This window comes from Hyperolius riggenbachi, chromosome 4, assembly GCF_040937935.1.
Source record: "Hyperolius riggenbachi isolate aHypRig1 chromosome 4, aHypRig1.pri, whole genome shotgun sequence".
NCBI lineage: Eukaryota > Metazoa > Chordata > Amphibia > Anura > Hyperoliidae > Hyperolius > Hyperolius riggenbachi.
In genome coordinates this window covers 40,933,483-40,959,994 of record NC_090649.1, presented here as the reverse complement: position 1 = coordinate 40,959,994, position 26,512 = coordinate 40,933,483, and the positions used below count along the sequence as shown (strand labels likewise).

Sequence of the window (26,512 nt, the reverse complement as noted above, 5' to 3'; positions counted from 1 at the left end):
GCACCGAGCAACAGGGCAAGGCATTGGTGGTTCAGTGGTAGAATTCTCGCCTGCCACGCGGGAGGCCTGGGTTCGATTCCCGGCCAATGCAAATGCTAGGATTTTGGCACACCTCCACACTTTGCACTTCTCAAGCTTAAGACATCTCTGCAGGCCAGAAGCCATTTAAGGACATTTGCAAGAGTCACCGTGGCACTTGGCCACAGTGCTGGCTGACAGTCGAGAAGAGGGACACTAGTACCCAGCAAACATGACTCTAAGACACACAAGTTAAAGCAGCCTTGGGACACTTGCGTGCCCAAAGGCCTTGCATGTCTTCTAGCAGTGCCAGTGACGTGCAGCATCTCTCCCTCTCCAGTACTCACCTATTAGGCTTCTTTTTAACTGTCTAGAAAAGCCTCGGAAATGCCAAGTCAGCAGCATCTGCTCATCTGGTGTTGTTTTACAACTTTTTGCCTTGTTGTCTTTGCACTCTACTCAGGGCCTTGCTCAAATTTGGAACGTTCTCTCTAGGCCCTCATTCATTCTACTTTTGTCCTGAGTTTTCTCACAGTAGATGTTGAGATGTTGTGTCAGCTTACCTACAACTTGCTTTCCCAGCACCTAGCAATTAAGAAAACATACTAAAAGTACAGAAAAAAAAGTAGTAACAAACTTAAGTCAAATGAAAGCAACCACTTTTTTTGCTTGCCGGGACTGAAAGGCTTTTTGGTTTGTAACTTTTGTTGGGAAGTACCTCATCTAAAAACAAGTTAAGGGAAAGAGCAACTTCCTTTTTTTCAATCCTCTCAGCTAAATCTCAGGCCGTGTGCAGAGTGCCCTCCTCATACTGCTATGTGAGCACCTTTGGAGTGCAAAGACTAATACACACCATACCAATGCCTGTCAGATAGATGGGTCGAACAGATGATTTCCGGCAGGTCCGATCTGATTTCCGATCGTTTTTCTGATTGATTTGCATAGTAGTGAAATCCGATCGTGTCTGTCGGAAAGGATCTATCGGCCCATCTATCTGATGGGGAATTGCATGGTGTGCACCAGGCATACGAGAATGAGTATCTTTCAGGTGGTTGTTCCTTGTCAAGTGATTGATTGTAAGTCTCTCCTTGACAAAAGGACTGGAGTAAAGCCAACGGAAATCTGGGAAAAGCAGATAAGAAAAGTAGTATAGGAAAGATGAGTAAGATTGTAAGAAGGAGTGTTTTTCTCTTTCTTGGGGTGGTGAAGCACTTTTGCTGAAAAGTTGTTAAAAGAGGTTGTGTGAGTAAAAGTGAAGGGGAAAGCTGAGATGACATTTTTGTTTGTTAGCAAAGGGAGTGGGGAGTGGCATGTGAAAGAGGAAGTGATGGCCTGGTGATGGTTTGTAATCGTTTTGGAGGAGCTCTGCCTAGTAGAAAGTAAAAGGAGAAGCTTTGATCGCCCAACGTGGGGCTCGAACCCACAACCCTGAGATTAAGAGTCTCATGCTCTACCGACTGAGCTAGCCAGGCTTGCTTGCTTGAGCTGAAATGTCAAAAATTGCAAAATGGCGCCAGCCTCACCTTTGCCATCCGCACAGAAGAAGGCAATCTTGTATGGCCTGATTTGGCTGGCCACGTTTTTCAGCACCGAGCAACAGGGCAAGGCATTGGTGGTTCAGTGGTAGAATTCTCGCCTGCCACGCGGGAGGCCCGGGTTCGATTCCTGGCCAATGCAAATGCTAGGCTTTTGGCACACCTCCACACTTTGCACTTCTCAAGCTTAAGACATCTCTGCAGGCCAGAAGCCATTTAAGGACATTTGCAAGAGTCACCGTGGCACTTGGCCACAGTGCTGGCTGACAGTCGAGAAGAGGGACACTAGTACCCAGCAAACATGACTCTAAGACACACAAGTTAAAGCAGCCTTGGGACACTTGCATGCCCAAAGGCCTTGCATGTCTTCTAGCAGTGCCAGTGACGTGGTGCATCTCTCCCTCTCCAGTACTCACCTATTAGGCTTCTTTTTAACTGTCTAGAAAAGCCTCGGAAATGCCAAGTCAGCAGCATCTGCTCATCTGGTGTTGTTTTACAACTTTTTGCCTTGTTGTCTTTGCACTCTACTCAGGGCCTTGCTCAAATTTGGAACGTTCTCTCTAGGCCCTCATTCATTCTACTTTTGTCCTGAGTTTTCTCACAGTAGATGTTGAGATGTTGTGTCAGCTTACCTACAACTTGCTTTCCCAGCACCTAGCAATTAAGAAAACATACTAAAAGTACAGAAAAAAAAGTAGTAACAAACTTAAGTCAAATGAAAGCAACCACTTTTTTTGCTTGCCGGGACTGAAAGGCTTTTTGGTTTGTAACTTTTGTTGGGAAGTACCTCATCTAAAAACAAGTTAAGGGAAAGAGCAACTTCCTTTTTTTCAATCCTCTCAGCTAAATCTCAGGCCGTGTGCAGAGTGCCCTCCTCATACTGCTATGTGAGCACCTTTGGAGTGCAAAGCCTAATACACACCATACCAATGCCTGTCAGATAGATGGGTCGAACAGATGATTTCCGGCAGGTCCGATCTGATTTCCGATCGTTTTTCTGATCGATTTGCATAGTAGTGATCGGAAATCCGAACGGAAATCCGATCCTGTCTGTCGGAAAGGATCTATCGGCCCATCTATCTGATGGGGAATTGCATGGTGTGCACCAGGCATACGAGAATGAGTATCTTTCAGGTGGTTGTTCCTTGTCAAGTGATTGATTGTAAGTCTCTCCTTGACAAAAGGACTGGAGTAAAGCCAACGGAAAGCTGTGAAAAGCAGATAAGAAAAGTAGTATAGGAAAGATGAGTAAGATTGTAAGAAGGAGTGTTTTTCTCTTTCTTGGGGTGGTGAAGCACTTTTGCTGAAAAGTTGTTAAAAGAGGTTGTGTGAGTAAAAGTGAAGGGGAAAGCTGAGATGACATTTTCGTTTGTTAGCAAAGGGAGTGGGGAGTGGCATGTGAAAGAGGAAGTGATGGCCTGGTGATGGTTTGTAATCATTTTGGAGGAGCTCTGCCTAGTAGAAAGTAAAAGGAGAAGCTTTGATCGCCCAACGTGGGGCTCGAACCCACGACCCTGAGATTAAGAGTCTCATGCTCTACCGACTGAGCTAGCCGGGCTTGCTTGCTTGAGCTGAAATGTCAAAAATTGCAAAATGGCGCCAGCCTCACCTTTGCCATCCGCGCAGAAGAAGGCAATCTTGTATGGCCTGATTTGGCTGGCCACGTTTTTCAGCACCGAGCAACAGGGCAAGGCATTGGTGGTTCAGTGGTAGAATTCTCGCCTGCCACGCGGGAGGCCTGGGTTCGATTCCCGGCCAATGCAAATGCTAGGCTTTTGGCACACCTCCACACTTTGCACTTCTCAAGCTTAAGACATCTCTGCAGGCCAGAAGCCATTTAAGGACATTTGCAAGAGTCACCGTGGCACTTGGCCACAGTGCTGGCTGACAGTCGAGAAGAGGGACACTAGTACCCAGCAAACATGACTCTAAGACACACAAGTTAAAGCAGCCTTGGGACACTTGCGTGCCCAAAGGCCTTGCATGTCTTCTAGCAGTGCCAGTGACGTGCAGCATCTCTCCCTCTCCAGTACTCACCTATTAGGCTTCTTTTTAACTGTCTAGAAAAGCCTCGGAAATGCCAAGTCAGCAGCATCTGCTCATCTGGTGTTGTTTTACAACTTTTTGCCTTGTTGTCTTTGCACTCTACTCAGGGCCTTGCTCAAATTTGGAACGTTCTCTCTAGGCCCTCATTCATTCTACTTTTGTCCTGAGTTTTCTCACAGTAGATGTTGAGATGTTGTGTCAGCTTACCTACAACTTGCTTTCCCAGCACCTAGCAATTAAGAAAACATACTAAAAGTACAGAAAAAAAAGTAGTAACAAACTTAAGTCAAATGAAAGCAACCACTTTTTTTGCTTGCCGGGACTGAAAGGCTTTTTGGTTTGTAACTTTTGTTGGGAAGTACCTCATCTAAAAACAAGTTAAGGGAAAGAGCAACTTCCTTTTTTTCAATCCTCTCAGCTAAATCTCAGGCCGTGTGCAGAGTGCCCTCCTCATACTGCTATGTGAGCACCTTTGGAGTGCAAAGCCTAATACACACCATACCAATGCCTGTCAGATAGATGGGTCGAACAGATGATTTCCGGCAGGTCCGATCTGATTTCCGATCGTTTTTCTGATCGATTTGCATAGTAGTGATCGGAAATCCGAACGGAAATCCGATCCTGTCTGTCGGAAAGGATCTATCGGCCCATCTATCTGATGGGGAATTGCATGGAGTGCACCAGGCATACGAGAATGAGTATCTTTCAGGTGGTTGTTCCTTGTCAAGTGATTGATTGTAAGTCTCTCCTTGACAAAAGGACTGGAGTAAAGCCAACGGAAAGCTGTGAAAAGCAGATAAGAAAAGTAGTATAGGAAAGATGAGTAAGATTGTAAGAAGGAGTGTTTTTCTCTTTCTTGGGGTGGTGAAGCACTTTTGCTGAAAAGTTGTTAAAAGAGGTTGTGTGAGTAAAAGTGAAGGGGAAAGCTGAGATGACATTTTCTTTTGTTAGCAAAGGGAGTGGGGAGTGGCATGTGAAAGAGGAAGTGATGGCCTGGTGATGGTTTGTAATCGTTTTGGAGGAGCTCTGCCTAGTAGAAAGTAAAAGGAGAAGCTTTGATCACCCAACGTGGGGCTCGAACCCACGACCCTGAGATTAAGAGTCTCATGCTCTACCGACTGAGCTAGCCGGGCTTGCTTTCTTGAGCTGAAATGTCAAAAATTGCAAAATGGCGCCAGCCTCACCTTTGCCATCCGCACAGAAGAAGGCAATCTTGTATGGCCTGATTTGGCTGGCCACGTTTTTCAGCACCGAGGAACAGGGCAAGGCATTGGTGGTTCAGTGGTAGAATTCTCGCCTGCCACGCGGGAGGCCTGGGTTCGATTCCCGGCCAATGCAAATGCTAGGATTTTGGCACACCTCCACACTTTGCACTTCTCAAGCTTAAGACATCTCTGCAGGCCAGAAGCCATTTAAGGACATTTGCAAGAGTCACCGTGGCACTTGGCCACAGTGCTGGCTGACAGTCGAGAAGAGGGACACTAGTACCCAGCAAACATGACTCTAAGACACACAAGTTAAAGCAGCCTTGGGACACTTGCGTGCCCAAAGGCCTTGCATGTCTTCTAGCAGTGCCAGTGACGTGCAGCATCTCTCCCTCTCCAGTACTCACCTATTAGGCTTCTTTTTAACTGTCTAGAAAAGCCTCGGAAATGCCAAGTCAGCAGCTTCTGCTCATCTGGTGTTGTTTTACAACTTTTTGCCTTGTTGTCTTTGCACTCTACTCAGGGCCTTGCTCAAATTTGGAACGTTCTCTCTAGGCCCTCATTCATTCTACTTTTGTCCTGAGTTTTCTCACAGTAGATGTTGAGATGTTGTGTCAGCTTACCTACAACTTGCTTTCCCAGCACCTAGCAATTAAGAAAACATACTAAAAGTACAGAAAAAAAAGTAGTAACAAACTTAAGTCAAATGAAAGCAATCACTTTTTTTGCTTGCCGGGACTGAAAGGCTTTTTGGTTTGTAACTTTTGTTGGGAAGTACCTCATCTAAAAACAAGTTAAGGGAAAGAGCAACTTCCTTTTTTTCAATCCTCTCAGCTAAATCTCAGGCCGTGTGCAGAGTGCCCTCCTCATACTGCTATGTGAGCACCTTTGGAGTGCAAAGCCTAATACACACCATACCAATGCCTGTCAGATAGATGGGTCGAACAGATGATTTCCGGCAGGTCCGATCTGATTTCCGATCGTTTTTCTGATCGATTTGCATAGTAGTGAAATCCGATCGTGTCTGTCGGAAAGGATCTATCGGCCCATCTATCTGATGGGGAATTGCATGGTGTGCACCAGGCATACGAGAATGAGTATCTTTCAGGTGGTTGTTCCTTGTCAAGTGATTGATTGTAAGTCTCTCCTTGACAAAAGGACTGGAGTAAAGCCAACGGAAATCTGGGAAAAGCAGATAAGAAAAGTAGTATAGGAAAGATGAGTAAGATTGTAAGAAGGAGTGTTTTTCTCTTTCTTGGGGTGGTGAAGCACTTTTGCTGAAAAGTTGTTAAAAGAGGTTGTGTGAGTAAAAGTGAAGGGGAAAGCTGAGATGACATTTTCGTTTGTTAGCAAAGGGAGTGGGGAGTGGCATGTGAAAGAGGAAGTGATGGCCTGGTGATGGTTTGTAATCGTTTTGGAGGAGCTCTGCCTAGTAGAAAGTAAAAGGAGAAGCTTTGATCGCCCAACGTGGGGCTCGAACCCACGACCCTGAGATTAAGAGTCTCATGCTCTACCGACTGAGCTAGCCGGGCTTGCTTGCTTGAGCTGAAATGTCAAAAATTGCAAAATGGCGCCAGCCTCACCTTTGCCATCCGCACAGAAGAAGGCAATCTTGTATGGCCTGATTTGGCTGGCCACGTTTTTCAGCACCGAGCAACAGGGCAAGGCATTGGTGGTTCAGTGGTAGAATTCTCGCCTGCCACGCGGGAGGCCCGGGTTCGATTCCCGGCCAATGCAAATGCTAGGATTTTGGCACACCTCCACACTTTGCACTTCTCAAGCTTAAGACATCTCTGCAGGCCAGAAGCCATTTAAGGGCATTTGCAAGAGTCACCGTGGCACTTGGCCACAGTGCTGGCTGACAGTCGAGAAGAGGGACACTAGTACCCAGCAAACATGACTCTAAGACACACAAGTTAAAGCAGCCTTGGGACACTTGCGTGCCCAAAGGCCTTGCATGTCTTCTAGCAGTGCCAGTGACGTGCAGCATCTCTCCCTCTCCAGTACTCACCTATTAGGCTTCTTTTTAACTGTCTAGAAAAGCCTCGGAAATGCCAAGTCAGCAGCATCTGCTCATCTGGTGTTGTTTTACAACTTTTTGCCTTGTTGTCTTTGCACTCTACTCAGGGCCTTGCTCAAATTTGGAGCGTTCTCTCTAGGCCCTCATTCATTCTACTTTTGTCCTGAGTTTTCTCACAGTAGATGTTGAGATGTTGTGTCAGCTTACCTACAACTTGCTTTCCCAGCACCTAGCAATTAAGAAAACATACTAAAAGTACAGAAAAAAAAGTAGTAACAAACTTAAGTCAAATGAAAGCAACCACTTTTTTTGCTTGCCGGGACTGAAAGGCTTTTTGGTTTGTAACTTTTGTTGGGAAGTACCTCATCTAAAAACAAGTTAAGGGAAAGAGCAACTTCCTTTTTTTCAATCCTCTCAGCTAAATCTCAGGCCGTGTGCAGAGTGCCCTCCTCATACTGCTATGTGAGCACCTTTGGAGTGCAAAGCCTAATACACACCATACCAATGCCTGTCAGATAGATGGGTCGAACAGATGATTTCCGGCAGGTCCGATCTGATTTCCGATCGTTTTTCTGATGGATTTGCATAGTAGTGATCGGAAATCCGAACGGAAATCCGATCGTGTCTGTCGGAAAGGATCTATCGGCCCATCTATCTGATGGGGAATTGCATGGTGTGCACCAGGCATACGAGAATGAGTATCTTTCAGGTGGTTGTTCCTTGTCAAGTGATTGATTGTAAGTCTCTCCTTGACAAAAGGACTGGAGTAAAGCCAACGGAAATCTGGGAAAAGCAGATAAGAAAAGTAGTATAGGAAAGATGAGTAAGATTGTAAGAAGGAGTGTTTTTCTCTTTCTTGGGGTGGTGAAGCACTTTTGCTGAAAAGTTGTTAAAAGAGGTTGTGTGAGTAAAAGTGAAGGGGAAAGCTGAGATGACATTTTCTTTTGTTAGCAAAGGGAGTGGGGAGTGGCATGTGAAAGAGGAAGTGATGGCCTGGTGATGGTTTGTAATCGTTTTGGAGGAGCTCTGCCTAGTAACAAACTTAAGTCAAATGAAAGCAACCACTTTTTTTGCTTGCCGGGACTGAAAGGCTTTTTGGTTTGTAACTTTTGCTGAGAAGTACCTCATCTAAAAACAAGTTAAGGGAAAGAGCAACTTCCTTTTTTTTAATCCTCTCAGCTAAATCTCTGGCCGTGTGCAGAGTGCCCTCCTCATACTGCTATGTGAGCAACTTTGGAGTGCAAAGCCTAATACACACCATACCAATGCCTGTCAGATAGATGGGTCGAACAGATGATTTCCGGCAGGTCCGATCTGATTTCCCATCGTTTTTCTGATCGATTTGCATAGTAGTGATCGGAAAGCCGAACGGAAATCCGATCGTGTCTGTCGGAAACCCTCTATCGGCCCATCTATCTGATGGGGAATTGCATGGTGTGCACCAGGCATACGAGAATGAGTATCTTTCAGGTGGTTGTTCCTTGTCAAGTGATTGATTGTAAGTCTCTCCTTGACAAAAGTGTCAGGAACCGGCCCGCGGCACGTCTGCGTATACGGTTCCCGACTGCGGGTTTGACCAGATTAAGCGGGGAACAGCCTTATTTAAGCTACAAACAAGGCTGGAACCCCTCAAACACTTCCCACTGCCACCACTAGCGTTGCTAGACACTTCCACTCTGCTGTCGAGTCCTCAGCGCGCACTCCGCGTTTTCGTATTTGGGTCAGCTTTGCGCTTAGGCCAAATACGGGAACGCCACGCACCCACACACACACACAGTTGCAATCTTACACTGTCGTGAAGCAAAGACCCACTAACAGTCGTTCCGAACGATACTGTTAGCCACTCTGCTGTCGCTACTCGCACTGGCGTTGTTCGTACGTTGGGTCAGCTGCGCGCTTAGGCCAACGTATGACAAACGCCCCCACACACAATGCAATTACAATTTCCTACGGTAGTGTTGCTCAAGCGTACAATTAAGCATAAGCTTATACACGGTTACACTTCAGTCTCTTCTAGGCTATGAGTGTTAGTTTAGTACGGCAGAAGTCAAACTTATTAAATAATAATTTAATATTCCAGAAAAACATAGAACAGTGCAGAACTTAATATATACAAAAAGATTACAAAAAACAAAGTAAAAATAGTTACAAGATACAGTTACAAAGATAACACACAAAGCGATTTTGCTTACCAAAATAAACGGGAAATAAACGTACCAGCGTATCGATCTGGTGTTGTTGCGGGCGGTACGCACTTCTGGTCAGGAACCAGGTTAGTTCTAGCCGTGTGAGCTACCTCCAAGAACTACAAGTTGTGGCTATCCTAGCTGCGGTTTTATACTATGAAATATGCCTAGAGGCTGTAAGCCTGTGTGGACGGGGGGAAGCTAGATTTAATTACATCCTCAGTCATAATTGGATCTCCAGAGATCTAACATCCACCTGCGAAAAATGTACAATAGCCCACATACATGAAAAGATTTCCCTAGTCCACGTTACAGGTGACAACCCCATTGTTGACAGTACTTCCTAGCTGATCAAAGATAAGGAGGTTGCACCTCCACCAATAATTCAATTTCCTCACAATGAAATAGTGTTTAACACACATGCCAACTTTTGGTGAAGCTACTCTTCCTGACTTAGCCTACAGTTCTTCACTTCCTCAACAGAAGTGTAAATGTTACAAGTGTCCAGGACTTCAACACTTCACTTCTGCCATTGTCTTATTACCCCAAGCATTATTCACTGAAGTCCTCTTTAGATGCAAATGTAGGTCTTTGAAGTTCCCTGACTATGTCCTGATTGGTATAATGGGACAATAGGGCTTCTAATTAGCTCCCTGCTCTCCGAGGAACTGAGGGTAATTGTATTCCACACTGTCACACAGAGAAGTACAGCTTCCCCCAAAGCCAGATGATGACCCATACATACGCATCTGAAGTACAGTACATAGCAGTCAGACAGGCAAATGAAAATATTATCCTTACATCATAAGCACCCCAGTATATTCCTGACAAAAAGGACTGGAGTAAAGCCAATGGAAAGCTGTAAAAAGCAGATAAGAAAAGTAGTATAGGCAGGGCTGGCCTTAGGTGTCTCAACACCCTGAGGGAAGCCTGATTTTTGCGCCCCCTCTTCATCCTTTTCCCACGTGCGTGCACACACACACACACACACACACACACACACACACACACACACACACACACACACACACACACACACACACACACACACACACACACACACACACACACACACACACACCCTTTCTCCTGTTGTGACACATCATGCCAAATGCTCAGATCTCCATGACATGTCACAGATGTATAATAGATGTATAATAGAGAAAATACTATTATTAACTATGCATGGATGGAAAGAGTGCATTATCCTGATTATACTTAAAAATAAAGACTAGAACCTTTCAAGAATATTCATAAAAACAATCAGAGGGAGAGTTAGCCCCCCCCCCCCATTTAGAATGATAGCACAGCACAGACAATTTGCACCACGCCTTATAGCCGCAGTGCGCCCCCCCCAAAAAAAGTATAGGTATGTAGCCAGGTATAGGTGCCCCCAGTATAGGATCTCATGTGTAGGTGCCCTCCATATAGGTTGCCAAGCATAGGTGCCCCGGTATAGGAAGTCAGTTGAAGCTCTCCATCCCGTTCATAGGTAGCCAGGTGTAGGTGCCTCCAGTATGGGTAGCCAGGTGTTGGTGCCTTCAGTAAAGGTAGCCAGCTATAGGTGCCCCCATGTAATGATCGGTGTAACATAGAGAGTATCTGATTACCGGTGATCTGCAGTATCACTGGGAATACAGATATATACCAGATTATTGATGATCTGCAGTATCACCGATAATCAGATATATAAGCTAACCTCTGGACACCTGAGTAGAGTGAGAGTGTTTGGTGCAACAGTAATACTTAGAGTACTGCACGGAGGAATGTACCTTCCGTTGGCCTAGACTCTCCCGGGGGAGGAGCTAGGCTGAGAGTAGGAAGAACAGAGTGTGAGTGACACCAGTGAGAGGGTGTCACTGACAGGTCTGGGAACTGCCTCTAACAGTAAGGCCAGTTCTCGAGGTCAGGCAATCCAGGTCGTTAACACACAGACAGATACAGTACAGATTCAGAAGGCAGAGGCGGAGTCTAAAGTACAGGCAGGGTTCGGCAACAGGGTATCAGATATATCGAGGTACAAAATCAGGAGGCAGATGCGGAGTCTAAAGGCGAGCCGGGGTTCGGCAACAGAGTATCAGGAAAGCAAGGTACAAGATCAGAGTTCAGAAGAATGGTCAGACAGGCAAACAGGTCATAACAGATAATCACAATCAAACTAGTACTTTAAACTATCAACAGAATCTAGCTAAGTGTAGGATTACAGCTCCAGCTGGTCCCGACACACTTTCGGATCTGACTCAGGTCTGCATGCTACCACGTAGTGATCGCAATGCCAGACAACCAGCAACTGAACAGCCAGCAGTATATATACCAGAACACTCTCCAGGCCCCTCCCTAAGTGCTGGACCAATGAGAGGTGTTGAAGACGTCAGCTGACCAGCCTGGTCAGCTGACTCACTTCTGGCTGTCATATAAGCTCTGCCTCTGCGCACGCGCGCGTGTCACTCTGAATCTTGGTGGACTATTAGTCCCAGCCACACCAGTACTGTCTTGCAATGTGCCCGCTGGGTTGTGCGTGGGGTTGGTCGCACCGCCCTCAGTACCGGCGGCGGCCTCCCCGCGCTGGGTCAGTGTGTCTGTGGCAGACTCATGCGCGCTAACCGCCGCGTCCAACGCTGCGGTTTTTCCGCGTTCTGCCATGCCATGCGCGGAAAGAGCCGCCTCCCGCTGACTTCTAGCGGCGGCTCTTCCGCGTTTCTTTACACCCCAGTATAGGAAATCAGGTGTAGGTGCCCTCAGTATAGGCAACCTGCTATAGGTGCCCCCTTGGAAGCCAGCGTCCTGAGCAACCGCTCCAGTCACTCAGGTCAAAGGCCGGCTATGTCACCCTCCTCACCTATTGTCACCCTTCCCCACCCAATCAGTGTCACTCTCCCCTACCCAGTCAGTGTCACTGTCCTCCTCACCCCGTGTCACCTTCTTTCCCGCTTAGTGTTACCCTCCTCCCCACCCAACGTTACCCTCCTTCCATCTAGTGTCACCCTCCCGGCGGATGTGAACATTTAATGCATTCATGTCTGAGGTAACATTTTCTGCACTTCCTATATGTGGGGTAATGTATGTGCATTTCACATGTGCAGCATTTTAGGTGGGGGTGCGTGGGGGGGGGGGACTGGTGGTGGTAACATTTACTGAATTTTAACATGTGCGAGGTAATATTTGCCTCATTTCCCCATTTGCTGCATTTCATGTGTTGGAGGTAATGGTTGTAATGTCATGTGTCGGAGGTAATGGTTGTTGGATGTCATGTATCGGAGGTAATGGTTGTTGCATTTCATGTGTCGGAGGTAATGGTTGTTACATGTCATGTGTCGAAGGTAATGGTTGTTGCATTTCATGTGTCGGAGGTAATGATTGTTGCATTTAATGTGTCTAAGGTAACAGTTTCTACACTTATTACTTGATGTTCATCGTTAGCTGCATTCGCTACTTTGGGGTTATTGCTGCAGCATTTAGCATTTTGGGGACTCATGATTACTAAATGGTATGCTAATAAATAGCACCAAAAAGTTTCTGCAGATTTATCGTCTGCACTTCCATGATGCAAATCTCCTGTTTCACCACATCATAGTGGACACTCTGCTTTCTTATGTGTTTGGGAAACGATGACTAATTACCCTTAGGGTCACTTTGTCTAACTATTTTGGGAAGAAATTCTGGCCCCCAGCCTTACTGTTACACCGTTACATTACAGTTAGCCCCGCCCGTGTGATGTCATGACCACACCCATTTTTCCCTGCGGCGCTCTTTGCACGCCGCACTGTTGTAACCTCTCTTATTCGCAAACCCCCCCTCCCCCCCATCCCGGCCCAGGTTGGGCCAATAAAAATCTGGTCACTGTACATATGTCATTGTTATCACCAGTTCTGTATTTTGTAACCATGTCCATATTTGATGAATATCATTGTCTGTATCATTATGTACCCCTTGTCTGTTTTCCTACTTTTTACAGTGCCATGGAATATGTTGGTTCTTTATAAAATAATAATAATACTAATATAGGTTCCACAGTATAGGTAAGGCAGGTATGAGTGTCCTGTCAGTAATCCTGCGCTTACCAGCTCAGTTGCTGTTTCCTCCGCTGGCAGCACATCTGAGGCTTCTGGTGGCCGCAGTGGCAGGGATGATGTCAACTCCGGCCGCATGATACTCTGACTGAAAATGAGAGCGGACGCATGCATTGGCAGCGTCGCTCCTCTTATGCTCTTAGGAAGCGTGTCAGCTGACCAGCTGTCCGTTGACACGCAGGACTCCACCTCCGGTTTCAGGATTGGCCAGGCGGCATGGGGGCGTGTTCTCCTGCTTACCCGGGCTATTTAAGCTCTGTTCTGACACTTGCTCACTGTCTGCTCTAGCTAACACTTCGCAGTGAAGGCTTCAGACCTAGGGTCTTCGCGTTACTATAATTACGCATGCGAAATTTGCTATTACGGCGCGAAATTATGGTAGCGTAATTGCCATGAAAATCGTAATTGATAATACCGTAAGCGTAATTTTCAACGCGTAATTTCGCGTTTCGTTCATAACGTAATTTCGCGTTAAACCATAACGTAATTTCGCGTTAAACCACAACGTAATTTCACGTTAAACGATAACGTAATTTCGCATTTCTTCGTAATTTCGCGAATTTCTTAATTACTTGTTAGCTATAAAAAGAAGGAAGCCTTTTCTCTGCCCACAGCAAAAACAGAGCGGGTTAAGGTATGCTAAAGCCCATTTGGACAAGCTAGCTTAATTTTGGAATAAGGTGCTGTGGACTGATGAAACTAAAATTGAGTTATTTGGGCATAACAAGGGGCATTATTCGTGGAGGAAAAACAACTCAGCATTCTGTAATGTGAAAACTCTGCGAAAATTAACGCTTACAGTAATATGAACTATTGCGAAATTACGTTATGTAACTACGCTTACAAACGGTTGCATGCAAGGCAAACGTAATTTCGCGATACCCACTGTAATGCGAAAATTACACGAAAATTACGCTTACGCGGAATTTTGCGAAATCCTTCTTCATTACGATTATGTACTTACGGCCATAATCGTACTTACACTAATAATGCGAAATTTCGTGAAATCATAATTAAGTCATTACGCTCATCTCTATTCAGACCTTAGTCAGTTCCGTGTGTGGCTTGAACCGGCAGGACCCTGGGGATTCCATACCAGCTAGCCTACTTTTATTATTATTACTGATTGATATACTGTGTTTGACTTCTGCTTGATCCTCTGACTACTACTTGCCTATCGATTCTGTACCTTTGCCAATCTGATCTGTTGCCAACCTCTGCCCGAACACTCACTTAGCTTTTGCCTGCCGAGTCTGTACCTTTGCATATCTGATTGTTGCCGACCTCTGTCTGTTTACAAACGTTGTATTTGCCTGCCGATTTTTTACCGTGTCTGTCAGATCTGTTACCGACCCTGATTTGCCTGACCATTCTCATTATCTGTACTCAGTGTTAGTGTTGCCTTCTTCTGACATTGCCTGTGGACATTTCCCGTTCAGGGAACGTCTGATATTTGTCTGTCTGCTAGTGCTCACACACTAGCAGATCGTTACATTAGAGCAGACCATATCGATATGGAAGAGCTTTGCAAGCAAGTACAAGCTCTTCTGCTGGCGGTTGGTAAGTTGAGCGCCACTGTTACCAACCAACAGCAACAGTTGGACAGTTTGTCCCAGGCTGTTCGTGGACTGCAGCTGCAACAGCAAGTTCAAACTGCTCCACCAGTCCTCCTGGTACCTGAGCCCAAAATGCCATTGCCAGAGAATTTTTCAGGACATAGAAGTGATTTCCGCAACTTCAGGAATCGCTGTCAGTCCTACTTTGAAGCCAGACCTATTGCTTCTGGCAATGAGCATCAGAGGGTCACCCTGGTAAAAACTCTCCTGCAGGGTGATTCCCAAACTTGGGCCTATGACCTACCACCTAACCATGAGGCAAAGTGCCACGTGCAAAGTGCCACGTGCAAAGTGCTAAGTGCCACGTGCAAAGTGCAAAGTACCACGTGCAAAGTGGCACGTGCCAAGTGCAAAGTGGCACGTGCCAAGTGCCACATGCAAAGTGCCATGTGCAAAGTGCAAAGTACCACGTGCAAAGTGCCACGTGCAAAGTGCAAAGTACCACGTGCAAAGTGCCATGTGCCAAGTGCAAAGTGCCACGCGCCAAGTGCCACGTTACACATGCAAAGTGAAAAGTGCCACGTGCCAAGTGCCACATGCCACATGCAAAGTGTCACGTGCCAAGTGCCACGTGCCAAGTGCAAAGTGCCATGTGCAAAGTGCCAAGTGCAATGTGCCACGTGCAATGTGCCACGTGCAAAGTGCAAAGTGCCAAGTGTAAAGTGCCACGTGCCAGGTGCCACGTTACACATGCCAAGGGCCATGTGCCGAGTGCCACATGCCGAGTGACAGTCAGACAGCAGAGGAGAAGACACTAACTGTTACACTGGCACTGCTCAGCAGCACAGCAGCTCTGTAGTAAGCTAACACAGTAGTACTACTACTCTAACAACTACTAGCACTGACTGCAGTACTACAGTACAAACTACACAATAACACAGTAATCCTATTCCCTAATCCCTAACCTAACCTGTACTGTAGCTAGCTAAGGCTAATAGCTGGCCAGCAGGAAGCAGCTGGCCTGGTCGTCTGTGCAGTGTGCACAGGCTCAGCACACACACAGACACATAGCAGCTGCCTGCAGCAGCCCTGCAGCACACACTCTGACTGTCACACAATGAAATCAAGCTAATTAACTTTACAACAATAGTGTAGTGATAGTGAAGGGGTTAATCACTGAACAGCTTTAGGTTTATCACTGTATACAGCACTTGCTAGGCCAGCAGCACTGGAGCATGTCTCTCAGTGAGCATTCACAAGCAAGGACAAGATTTCTCATTATGGCAGCCCTCCTTATTATACAGGGGGGCTGGCCAGGGTTTCTTTCTGTGATTGGGTGCCAGGGCTTAGCCTGGGAGCCCTCTGATTGGCTCAATGAGGTCAGTTGGGGCTGGCCAGGGTTCCCCTCCGTGATTGGTTGCTAGGGCTTTTGCTGGGTGTCTTCTGATTGGCTCAATGACATCCTTGACATCATCTACTTAGTTACAGAATCTCAATAGTCGGATATCCGCGGATATTTGGATTGCCAGCCAACTATCCGCAGATAGCTATCCAGATTTGGGCCCAGGTATCTGGAATCTGAATAGCTGAAAAAGGTTGGATATCCGGGATACCCGGATATCCGGAATCTGGATGAGTAGCGCTAAGTATGGCTGATCCTACTGCTGCACAAGTTCCCGGCTGTGTTAAATACTATTCCACCACTAGGCCGCCATGGATAGCGGGGAATGAAATAATTCAGCTTCCAGCAATTGCTGGAGGCCAAATTATAGTGATTTAAAAGTAACTTCAGCTCCGTCTTCTGACAGCACCGAAGTTACTCCCTGTGCGCTGCTATAGCCGTAATTTCTATTACAGCCTATGGTGGCACCTGCTGCGCCCAAGTCTCCTGCACTGGATTTGGCATGTTGGACAAATCCGATCTTCCTTCTCAATGGCTGTTGATGCAAGTTTAATCAAACACAGTAACAAAAATGACTGAAAGTTATTATTATTAATATTGGCCTGTGAGGTCCCTGGGTGTCCTCTGGGTCCCCTCCATGGGCCCACTGCCGGCTCCGGTTGGTGGGCGACTTTGGCAAAACTTGAACCTGAACAGTATACAGTACATCACCTGTGGCATAATCGCGCTCATCGCTGTAAGGGTCCAGCGCATGCGCAGTACAAGAAAGACTTACCGTGAATGTGCAGAACCCTTACAGTGATGTACGTGATGATGCCACAGGTGATTGATGGCCAGGTCCCTGTACTGCACATACACAACTTTTTCCAAAGTCATGCACCTACTGGAGCCACCAGCGGGACCACGGAGGGGGCCCAGAGGACTTTGAGAGACCTTGCGGGCTACAGGGGGCTGGAGGAAGCCCTGGGTAAGTCTCAATTTCATTTTTTAATCTCTGCTCAGGGTCCCTTTAAATATATTTTATTAGTAACATAGTGCTTTTAACATTGTATAGATGTATGTATTAATATTGGACTACTTTACATAAGCTCTTTCTATCACAGCATACAGTTAAAAAAATTGTTGTGCTACAAAAATAATTAAAGGTATTCCACTTGGAAATACCGCATCAGCCGGGAAAAGGCAGAGCTGTATGAAATAATTAATCTCCTGAGTTTGTAATAATAGAAACCTTTATTTAAGGTACTGCACGAGGCATAGATAACTGCAATAGTAACAGCCAGCCATGTGAGTGCATCACCCATATTTAAGACATTAAAACATCTTTTCATTTTAAAGTGTAACTGTCGGGCATAAAATCAAAAATCAATTCTTCATTTTTATCTGTTAAACAAGTAATAAGGATGCTAACCAGGCAACCCAAAAGTTAAAATCTCTATTACTTTTCTTGTTTATAAATGATCATTCCCCAGTTTACCTGACTCTTATTTGGTATGTTGCCGCACAAAGGAAGTTGCAGGGCATGCTGGGTTGTCTTTTTTTTTGCTTCTTTATTTCCCCTTATGTACAGAAGCAAAAAAGGACAACCCAGCATGCCCTGCAACGTCCTTTTTGCGGCAACGTACCAAATAAGAGTCAGGTAAACTGGGGAATGATCATTTATAAACAAGAAAACTAATAGAGATTTTAACTTTTGGATTGCCTGGTTAGCATCTTTATTACTTGTTTACCAGATACAAATAAAGAATTGATTTTTTTATTTTATGCCCGATAGTTACACTTTAAGAAGAAACATTTGATTGTTTTTAATATTTTATTTGCTACATTTAAATTCAAGAACCACAGAAAAAAAAGGAGCACTTGTATTTTTCTTCTATTTTTTGTTTTAATTTCTCATCACAGCATTAAGGACCACTGCCCCCCCTACCCCCCCTACCCCCCCCCCCCCCCCCCCCGTGACCAGGCTATTTTTATAAATTAGGCCACTGCAGCTTTAAGGGCTTGCTGTGGGGCCGTATAACTCAGCACAGAAGTGATCCCCCCCCCCTTTTCTGCCCACCAACAGAGATTTCTGCCCACCAACAGAGTTTTCTGTTGGTGGGCTCTGATCGCTGCTGCAGGCAGCACTGCAGTTTCTTGGGCCGTGCAGGACTTGCAACTGCCCTGAGCGCAGTGTAGAAGTTTAGAGCAAGGGGCGCTGAATGAGGAGAGGAAATACTAGAAAGTGTCAGATGGAGTAAATAGAGAAGAAAGGGAGGCACTGTTGTTGCAAAAAACAGGTACCTTGGTGTACAGACACATCAGGGTATACAGTTGACTGTCTCTGAGTAGCACGTTGAAGCATGGAGTACGCAATCCGGTGTCACTCACATCTAGTGCCAGTCTTTTTTCTTTTCAATATTGCCAAAAGTGTCAGATGGAGCAGAGCAGGAGACTCGAGGAGGAGGAAGTGAGAGGAAGATGTGTGATCATGTGACCCAGCTCCTCTGCTACCACATCGCACTGTGAGGAAGGGAAGGACCGCCCCAGCCCTTGAGGGGGAAAAGTGTGCATCAGGAAAGGTATTTGTGAAGCAGCTGCTGATGCTGAGAGAGCTCTACTACACATACACAGAGGAGAGGAAGGATGTCAGCAGGGGAACAAACAGAGCTGCAGCAGAAAGAAATCACAAGGCTAGTTTGCTTGTCCCCTGACCCTGTACTATCAATCCCACCAGGAGAACTTTAGTGGAGAAGACTTTGCAGGAGGAAATGGATTGCTTCAGGAATACATTGCTTCAGTCTGGGCTGCTTTTTGTGATACGGCACCAGGGGCATAGCAATAGGGGTTGCAGAGGTAGCCACCGCATCGGGGCCCTTGGGCCAGAGGGGCCCCGAAGGGCCCTCCCTCAACTACAGTATTAGCTCTCGATTGGTCCTGTGCTCATAATAATCACCTCTATAGATACTTTGAATAGTGGTAATCATTAAAAAAGTGTTCCCCATCCCCTTCTTGCACCTCTGACACTGTAGTTGCCATTGGCAGGTTTTGGTGCGCCGTATCAATTGCTATGTATAGAGTGCTTGGGGGCCCCATTGTAAAACTTGCATCGGGGCCCACAGCTTCTTAGCTACGCCACTGTACGGCACACAGGAGAGATGGCTGAACTGACTGTTGTGGGTCTATACGTTTGGTATATGATGTTCCCCCACAGCTATAGTGATGGATGGGCATTCCTGTCTCTTGTAAGTCACTGATTAATCACAGTGAGGACTTACTTCTGTGTGCACAGGGTTCTGTAGTAGTGAGGAGGACTATGGGAGCGCACAGGCAGTGAGCTGGGAGGATTTACTTTCGCTATGTTTGACCAACTGTGCAATCTGACAAGAGAATCTGTACTCTAAAATTCTTACAATAAAAAGCATACCATTCTATTCATTATGTTCTCCTGGGCCCCTCTGTGCTGTTTCTGCCACTCCCTGCTGTGATCCTGGCTTGTAATTGCCAGTTTTAGGCAGTGTTTACAAACAAAAGACATGGCTGCTAACCAGCTTGTGATAGGCTCAGATAAGCTCAGTCTGTGACTCATACAGACCCTGCAGGGGGCGTGGAGAGGGTGTGTATAGCTCCTTCCTATCACAGCAGAGCAGCACATTCCTGCCTGAGCCAACAAAGCTGACAAAGGAGAGAAGATTAGATTAGATAACAGAGATAATACAGCCACTGTGCAACTAGGAAAGGCTGCAGTAAGACAGACCACATTAGAACAGGTATAGGAACTTATAGGATAGAAGAAATAAGGCTGAACATTTTGTTACAGAGTCTCTTTAACACAGTGGCAGCCTCTCCTTCTGACTGGTTTTAGAAACTTTAACACAGTGGCAGCTTCTCCTTCTGACTGGTTTTAGAAACTTTAACACAGTGGCAGCTTCTCCTTCTGACTGGTTTTAGAAAGTGTTAACCCCTTCCGTACTTTTTTTGTTTTTTAACCATTTACCTCCAAACATCAATAATATAACTGCTACGTCATGCCTCACCCCATTGGCTTCTGACTGCTGCTGCCCAAAAACGCAAGTCTCTGCTGTACTCTGTTATTATTTAGTATTTATATAGCGTCAACATCTTCCGCAGCGCTGTACAGAGTATAGGCTTGTCACTAACTGTCCCTCCGAGTGGTTCACAGTCTAATCCCTCCCATAGTCCTATGTCTATGTGTCTATCGTGTAGTGTAGTCTGTAGTGCTACATGCTGTCTCCTCTCTGAGGTCTCTTACAGACCAGCTTCCTTTTGCCCATCTCTGCTCCTTTACACCTGATAGTCTTAGGAGGGGCAGGCAGTGAGGCCCTGGCCTTGGGTAGTGAAAAATACAAAATCGGTCCTTGGTTCTTGGCTGATGGAGTCTTGGAGCCAGCAAAAGGCAAGTGGCATCACCACCTGTACTTGGGGGGGGCATATTTGTGACACTCGCCCTGGAAGTAGTTTGGCCTAGAAACTGCACTGGCAGGCAGTTGTTATTTTTTTTAATTAATTTTATCTTTTTTTTTATATATAAAAATGTTTTGTGTTTTTTTTTATTTCCACTGCCCCCCCCCCCCCCCCCTGGCCAATTAAAGTGATCGACTCTCATAGACATCAGCCTATGAGAGCCGATCACTTCCTGAACCTCCAGAGGGGACAGCCGAGTGACACGGCTGTCCCCAGTACATTGCTGCCGTAGATCGCAGCACTGTATAATGTAAACAGACAGCCGTTTCACTGTCTTAAGCTGGCCACTAATGGTCCAATTTCTAGCGAAAAATCGTTCGAGCGATCAGAAATTCTGATCGGAAGTGAAATATTGTAATACATCGTTCACTACACTGTCAACGAACCAATCATTGCTTCCTATCTATCAAAACCAACAAGAAAATCCAAATTTTGGTTCGACGAAAATTCCTTCGGACGACATTTTTTTCACTCGTTCATAATCGATTGTGTCCACCAATGGAGATTATTTACAACCAATCCGATCTGAATTTCTAATCGCTCGAACGATTTTTCGCTAGAAATTGGACCATTAGTGGCCACCTTAACAGTCTCCTGGTGGCAATTGCCGTTGGCAGACTGATGTCGGAGCGGAGCTCCATCCTTCAAGCAGATATGCACACGTATTGGCGTGCACGATCTCTTGCAAAACCCCACCCCAGGACTTCACGCCAATTGGCGTTGAGCGGTCCTCGGGATGCCGCCGCGCCCACGCAGATTGGCGTGGAGCGGTCCTAAAGTATTTAAAGGACCACTATTGCAAAAAAAGTAAACAGTTGAAATCTGACAGAACTGACTGATTTTGTGCCAGTCCTCCTCGTGGGAGATTCTCAGGGTTTTCTTTGTTTTCAGCATTTCCTGAACAACAGTTTAACTGCCTCAATAGTCAGATACCAGCCAGCTTCCCTACTCACTTTCACACTATTTTGTCAGTTAGACTTGGCAACGGCTGTTCAGGAAATGCTGTTAAAAAGAAAGAAAAGCTCGAGAATCCCCCATGAGGAGATGGACAGGCCCAAAACCTGTTGGTTCTATCAGATTTTAACTGCCTACTTTTTTTGCAATAGTGGTCCTTTAAAATAACGTTTAAGCATTTTACAATTGAAAAAGTTTCTAAAAGTTGGTGAAAAAGTACTGGCTTGACTTGAATTATACATGGTCGTGTATTTTAAGGGGGGAGAAGGGAAAAGTTATGTGGTTGTTTATGATACAATTTTCAATACATTTTTTATACTCTTTGAAGACACCTTTTGCAAGCCTTTTTTGCCTATAGATTCTTGTAGTCGTGAGAGAAGATGGATCCCCCTAATGGGGTTCAGTCATTTAATATACCCTAGCACAGTGGTTCTCAACCTGGGGTCCGCGCACCCCTGGGGGTACATTGGCAGCTGTCAGGGGGTCCCCCAGGGGCCACAGAAAAAATGGCGGATCTCGCCCCCAGGAGAGTGTCAGGCAGGGCAGGCTTGGAGGCACGGGTGCAGCAACTTACTTAGCCCCGTTCCTGCGTGGCCTCCAATCGCCGGGCTCTCCTCCTGTCCGGGCTCTCCCTGTTGCCGCCTCGCGTCCTGTTGCCATGGTTATCCAGCAGCCTCTTATGACGTCAGTGAGTTGCTGCCAGAAGTAACCATAGCGGAAAGATGCAGCAAGAGGAGGAGAGCCCGGCGACAGGAGGAGAGCCCAGCGTGAGGAGTCGGTGCGGGAACAGGGTACTACGTAAGATTATACTGGGGCACATATTGGCTTGCTAACTACACTGGGGCACCACCTGTACCTGACTATTCTGGGGCACCACCTTCACCTGGCTAATCTATTCTAGGGCACAACCAGCACCTGGCTAATCTATTCTGGGGTAAAACCTGCACCTGGTTAATCTATTCTGGGGCACCACCTGCACCTAGCTAATCTATTCTGGGGCACCTCCTGCACCTGGCTTATTTATTCTGGGGCACCACGTGTACCTGGCTACTCTATTCTGGGGCACCACCTGCACCTGGCTAATATATTCTGGGGCACAACCAGCACCTGGCTAATCTATTCTGGGGTAAAACCTGCACCTGGTTAATCTATTCTGGGGCACCACCTGCACCTGGTTAATCTATTCTGGGGCACCACCTGCACCTAGCTAATCTATTCTGGGGCACCTCCTGCACCTGGCTTATCTATTCTGGGGCACCACGTGTACCTGGCTACTCTATTCTGGGGCACCACCTGCACCTGGCTAATATATTCTGGGGCACCATCTGCACCTGGCTTATCTATTCTGGGGCACCTATAGCTTGCTTCCTACACTGGGGCACCACCTGTACCTGGCTATCTATACTGGAGCACCTATAGCTCTCTGCCTACACTATGTCATCTGTACTTGTCAATCTATACTGGGGCACATATAGCTTGCTACCTATATTGTGGGCACCTGTACCTTGCTAACCTATACAGTGGGCACCTATGGCTGGATACCTATACTGGGGACACATATGCCTTGCTACCTATTCTGGGGAAACTATACCTGTATACCTATATGGGGGGCACCTATACCTATCTAGGACAGGGGGGGGGGGTCAAGAGGTGACACAGGGAGACCTAGAGGGGGGCAAAAGAGGCACAGGGGGAACAGAGGGGGAGAAAATAGGCACGAGGGAACAGGGGTGACACAGAGGGGGTCAAAAGTGGCACAGGGAGAACAGAGATAACAAGGGGAGATGAGGTGACACAGAGGGGGACAAAACAGGCATAGGGAGAAAAGAGGGGGACAAAAGAGAATGGATTCGAGTTAAAAATGAGCAGGGACCTTATCTCATTTGTTAACTAGGGACTACCTGTATTTCGCTAGTATTTGGCTCCACCCAAATACTAGCGAAAGGCCTTTGTGGCCTTTTCCAGAATTCCAGCCCTGACCATATATTCGACATAGTAAGCTCAGTTCACAACGCTCATACATCAGATAACCTTATTAACATAACTGGTCAGGGATGCTCATCCGGATTTCGGGTACCCAAACTACCCAGATAATCTGAACTTTTTCCACTATCCGAACCCGGATTTGGATTCCAGATATCTGTGCAAATCCGAATAGCGCTATCCAAGTTAATGCGAATATCTATCTGAAATCCGGAATCCGGTCGGATACTGAATTCGGATATCCGAATCTGCATGCTGTAACTATGGAGATGACATCCATGACGTCATTGAGCCAATCAGAGGGCTCCCAGCCTAAGCCTTAGCAACCAATCACAGAAAGGAACCCTGGCACGCCCCTCCTGACCTCCTTGAGCCAATCAGAAGGCTCCCAGCCTAAGCCCTAGCACCCAATCACAGAAGGGAACCCTGGCCAGACCCCCTCCCCCACACACACACACACACACACACTTTTCAGTGCTAAACACCTTTACTACACTATTGTTCTATTGTTTATTAGTTAGCTAGCTTGATTTCATTCAGTGACAGTCAGACTCTGTGCTGCAGCAGCTGCTAGTTAAGTCCTGTGTGTGCTGTGCACAGACCAGGCCTGCTGCTGGCCTGCTATTAGTCTTAGCTACAGTATAGGTTAGGGAATAGGATAACTGTGTTATTGTGTAGTTAGTACTGCAGTGCTAGTTAGTTGTTAGAGAGTAGTACTGTGTTAGCTTACTACAGATTACTGCAGTGCTGCTGTGCTGAGCAGTGTCAGTGTGACAGTTAGACAGTTAGTGTGCACTGTCTGTCCTCTACTCTGCGGTCTGTCACTCCGTGCTGATTTGCTTTAAAGTCCAACCTCGATTTTAATAAAGTACAAGTACCCCACATCATCTGGTGACATCATCACATATAAGTTGTACTATGTCTGCTGGCACTGGCAGCCAGGGGAGGGGCAGCAAGGCCAAGAGGAGAGCGAGCAACATTGCGGCCACCGTGAGCAGTTCAGTTGCGTCAGTGTCCATTCCGCCGCTAGCCACTGGCCGTCCAGCTGTTAGGGGTAGTCACGCTGCAGAGGCGCAGCAGTATGAAGCAGCCATTTTCCAGCTGATGGTGGATGAGCAGGCCACGACCAGCTCTACAACAGAGACCCCCACCAGCACTCCTGTTCACAGGAGAAGCTGCAAACACCCAGCAGTTCCTGTGGACTCGGTCATCACGTCGACCCCATCTACATCTTACATTTTCATTGACAATCTTTATTATGAATGGACATAGCCCCTGATTGGGGTCTTGTCCTTTTATTACACACGTTGCAATTGGTACGGGGAAGCCGGGCTTCTCTTCCCCAACCACCGACATGGAAAACTGCCGGGGTACACAGGGCTGCGGCCCCTGTGCACACTCCACCGCTTAAACACTAAATGCGGATACACGTCCAGATAGACTTGAGTGACGCCTATCTGGGAATACTCGTCCAGATAGGCTGAACTGGTTAATAAGCCTTGATATAGATAACAGGGGTGTGCAAACCCAATTTTGCAAAAGCAAAACTGTAATAAAGCAATGAGAAAAGACGGTAACTGCTTGCAATGTTGCAGCAATTGAAGTATTATTAGTTTTTTACATACAGCATTTTCTGTGGTGCACAAAACAAATAGTGAGGAGCATAGATACATGATAATTTTAAAAAAGAAGATCTAGCAGTAAGGATGGTCAGAAATGCCAATTACCGATTCCACAGATTTCCAATTTCCATTTTCCTATTCCGATTTCCAACGGAGCGTTTTTGTTTGGTCATTTTTGGCATCTTCGGATTGGCCAAATACTTCAGAGTTTACTCTGCGTTCTCTGATTGTTCCAAGTCTTTCAAGTTCTGTGATTGGCTTACTTGTGGTAATGCAGTATTTCTGCAGAGATCCATTTTACGATTTCTGAGTTCCAATCGGAAATACCAATTTCCGAGCGGAAGTGCAGAAATGTCCTTACCGCTGAGTCCGAATGTGCCTTCCCATCCAGCAGTGCAAGTACAAATATAGGCATAGTTGATGTGAGGTTTGAGACTTCACCGGTATTGATACATGTTCATATGGTGAGTTACATCAGAATAAGAAACACTAAGAGGAGGACTCTGCCCTTGCAAGCTTACAGTCTAGTGGGTAGTGGAATGAAGGCACTAGGGGAATAGACACAGAGGTTAGTGGATTAGGCAGTGCTACCTATATAGCAAATCATAGGCTTGTCTGAATAGATGTGTTTTGAGAGTACATTTGAAGGTTTCCGATTATTGTAAGTTCATACAAAAAGTACACAAGGTATATGTTACCACATCAATAGGTGTACAAGGGGGAGAGAACCATGAGGTGGTGCTGAGCAGGTACAGATGAACCAGCCGCAATAACAAATTTCAATCCTGAAACGCTTGGCTGCACGTAGTCTAGCAGAAAGTATCGGGAGGATGAAGCACAGCGTAGAGCACAAAAAGGACATCAGGTCTTGGACATGAGTGGGTATAGTTTGGCTTCTTGTAATACTGTGCATCATAGTTTACCACATGCACTGTTATAGGGTTGATTACAGTTTAGCAGCACACACTGACCTCATAATAAACAAGGTGGTAATAATGTCTTTCTGTAAGAATGCTGCTCAGCTACACCTGCCTTCTGCCTTTTATTTTTGGAGGTTCTTGCTGTCGATGTCTACTTCCACGCGGGTAACAATAGCCCCTGTGACCTGTGGGGGGGGGGGGGGGGGAATTGTCAGAAAATGCAGAGTTAAATGCAGAAGCGGCAGCAGTGGAGTGTTACATATTACCTGTGAAAAGAATATCACCATTTAAGAGTCAGAATCATTTATTTCGCCAAATACAACGTGAGTTGTACCCCGAATTGGTTTTCACACAACAGGGTACAGTAGAAGAATGGTACATAAGCATACAGTAGGTATACAAAGGATACATATAGTGCATACATATACATACAGCGTATAAATACAGTGATACAATGCAGGCATAGAGGATAAGCATGAGTGGAAGGACCCAGAAGAAAGGACCAGGGGGGAATCCGTCTATGGCACTCAA

The 26,512-nt window shown here is 46.2% G+C and overlaps 1 protein-coding gene and 7 non-coding genes across 8 annotated transcripts in view; 5 read left to right on the top strand and 3 right to left on the bottom strand.

Annotated features, from left to right (window-relative positions):
* The first annotated feature begins 20 nt into the window (after nucleotides 1-20).
* Nucleotides 21-91, top strand: TRNAG-GCC (transfer RNA glycine (anticodon GCC)). The gene has a single exon. It is a non-coding gene; the product is annotated as a tRNA-Gly (tRNA).
* A 1,326-nt stretch (nucleotides 92-1,417) lies between these two features.
* TRNAK-CUU (transfer RNA lysine (anticodon CUU)) lies at nucleotides 1,418-1,490 on the bottom strand. The gene has a single exon. It is a non-coding gene; the product is annotated as a tRNA-Lys (tRNA).
* Nucleotides 1,491-3,038: 1,548 nt separating this feature from the next.
* On the bottom strand, nucleotides 3,039-3,111 carry TRNAK-CUU (transfer RNA lysine (anticodon CUU)). The gene has a single exon. It is a non-coding gene; the product is annotated as a tRNA-Lys (tRNA).
* Nucleotides 3,112-3,245: 134 nt separating this feature from the next.
* TRNAG-GCC (transfer RNA glycine (anticodon GCC)) lies at nucleotides 3,246-3,316 on the top strand. Its single transcript has one exon. It is a non-coding gene; the product is annotated as a tRNA-Gly (tRNA).
* Nucleotides 3,317-4,866: 1,550 nt separating this feature from the next.
* On the top strand, nucleotides 4,867-4,937 carry TRNAG-GCC (transfer RNA glycine (anticodon GCC)). The gene has a single exon. It is a non-coding gene; the product is annotated as a tRNA-Gly (tRNA).
* Nucleotides 4,938-6,263: 1,326 nt separating this feature from the next.
* On the bottom strand, nucleotides 6,264-6,336 carry TRNAK-CUU (transfer RNA lysine (anticodon CUU)). The gene has a single exon. It is a non-coding gene; the product is annotated as a tRNA-Lys (tRNA).
* Nucleotides 6,337-6,470: 134 nt separating this feature from the next.
* On the top strand, nucleotides 6,471-6,541 carry TRNAG-GCC (transfer RNA glycine (anticodon GCC)). Its single transcript has one exon. It is a non-coding gene; the product is annotated as a tRNA-Gly (tRNA).
* An 8,053-nt stretch (nucleotides 6,542-14,594) lies between these two features.
* Nucleotides 14,595-26,512, top strand: part of LOC137504630 (cytochrome P450 2B4-like) — a 107,953-nt gene continuing 96,035 nt past the window's right edge. Inside the window, exon 1 of the mRNA XM_068233211.1 lies at nucleotides 14,595-14,910. Coding sequence (XP_068089312.1) covers nucleotides 14,595-14,910 — 316 coding nt within the window. The remainder of the gene's footprint in view (nucleotides 14,911-26,512) is intronic.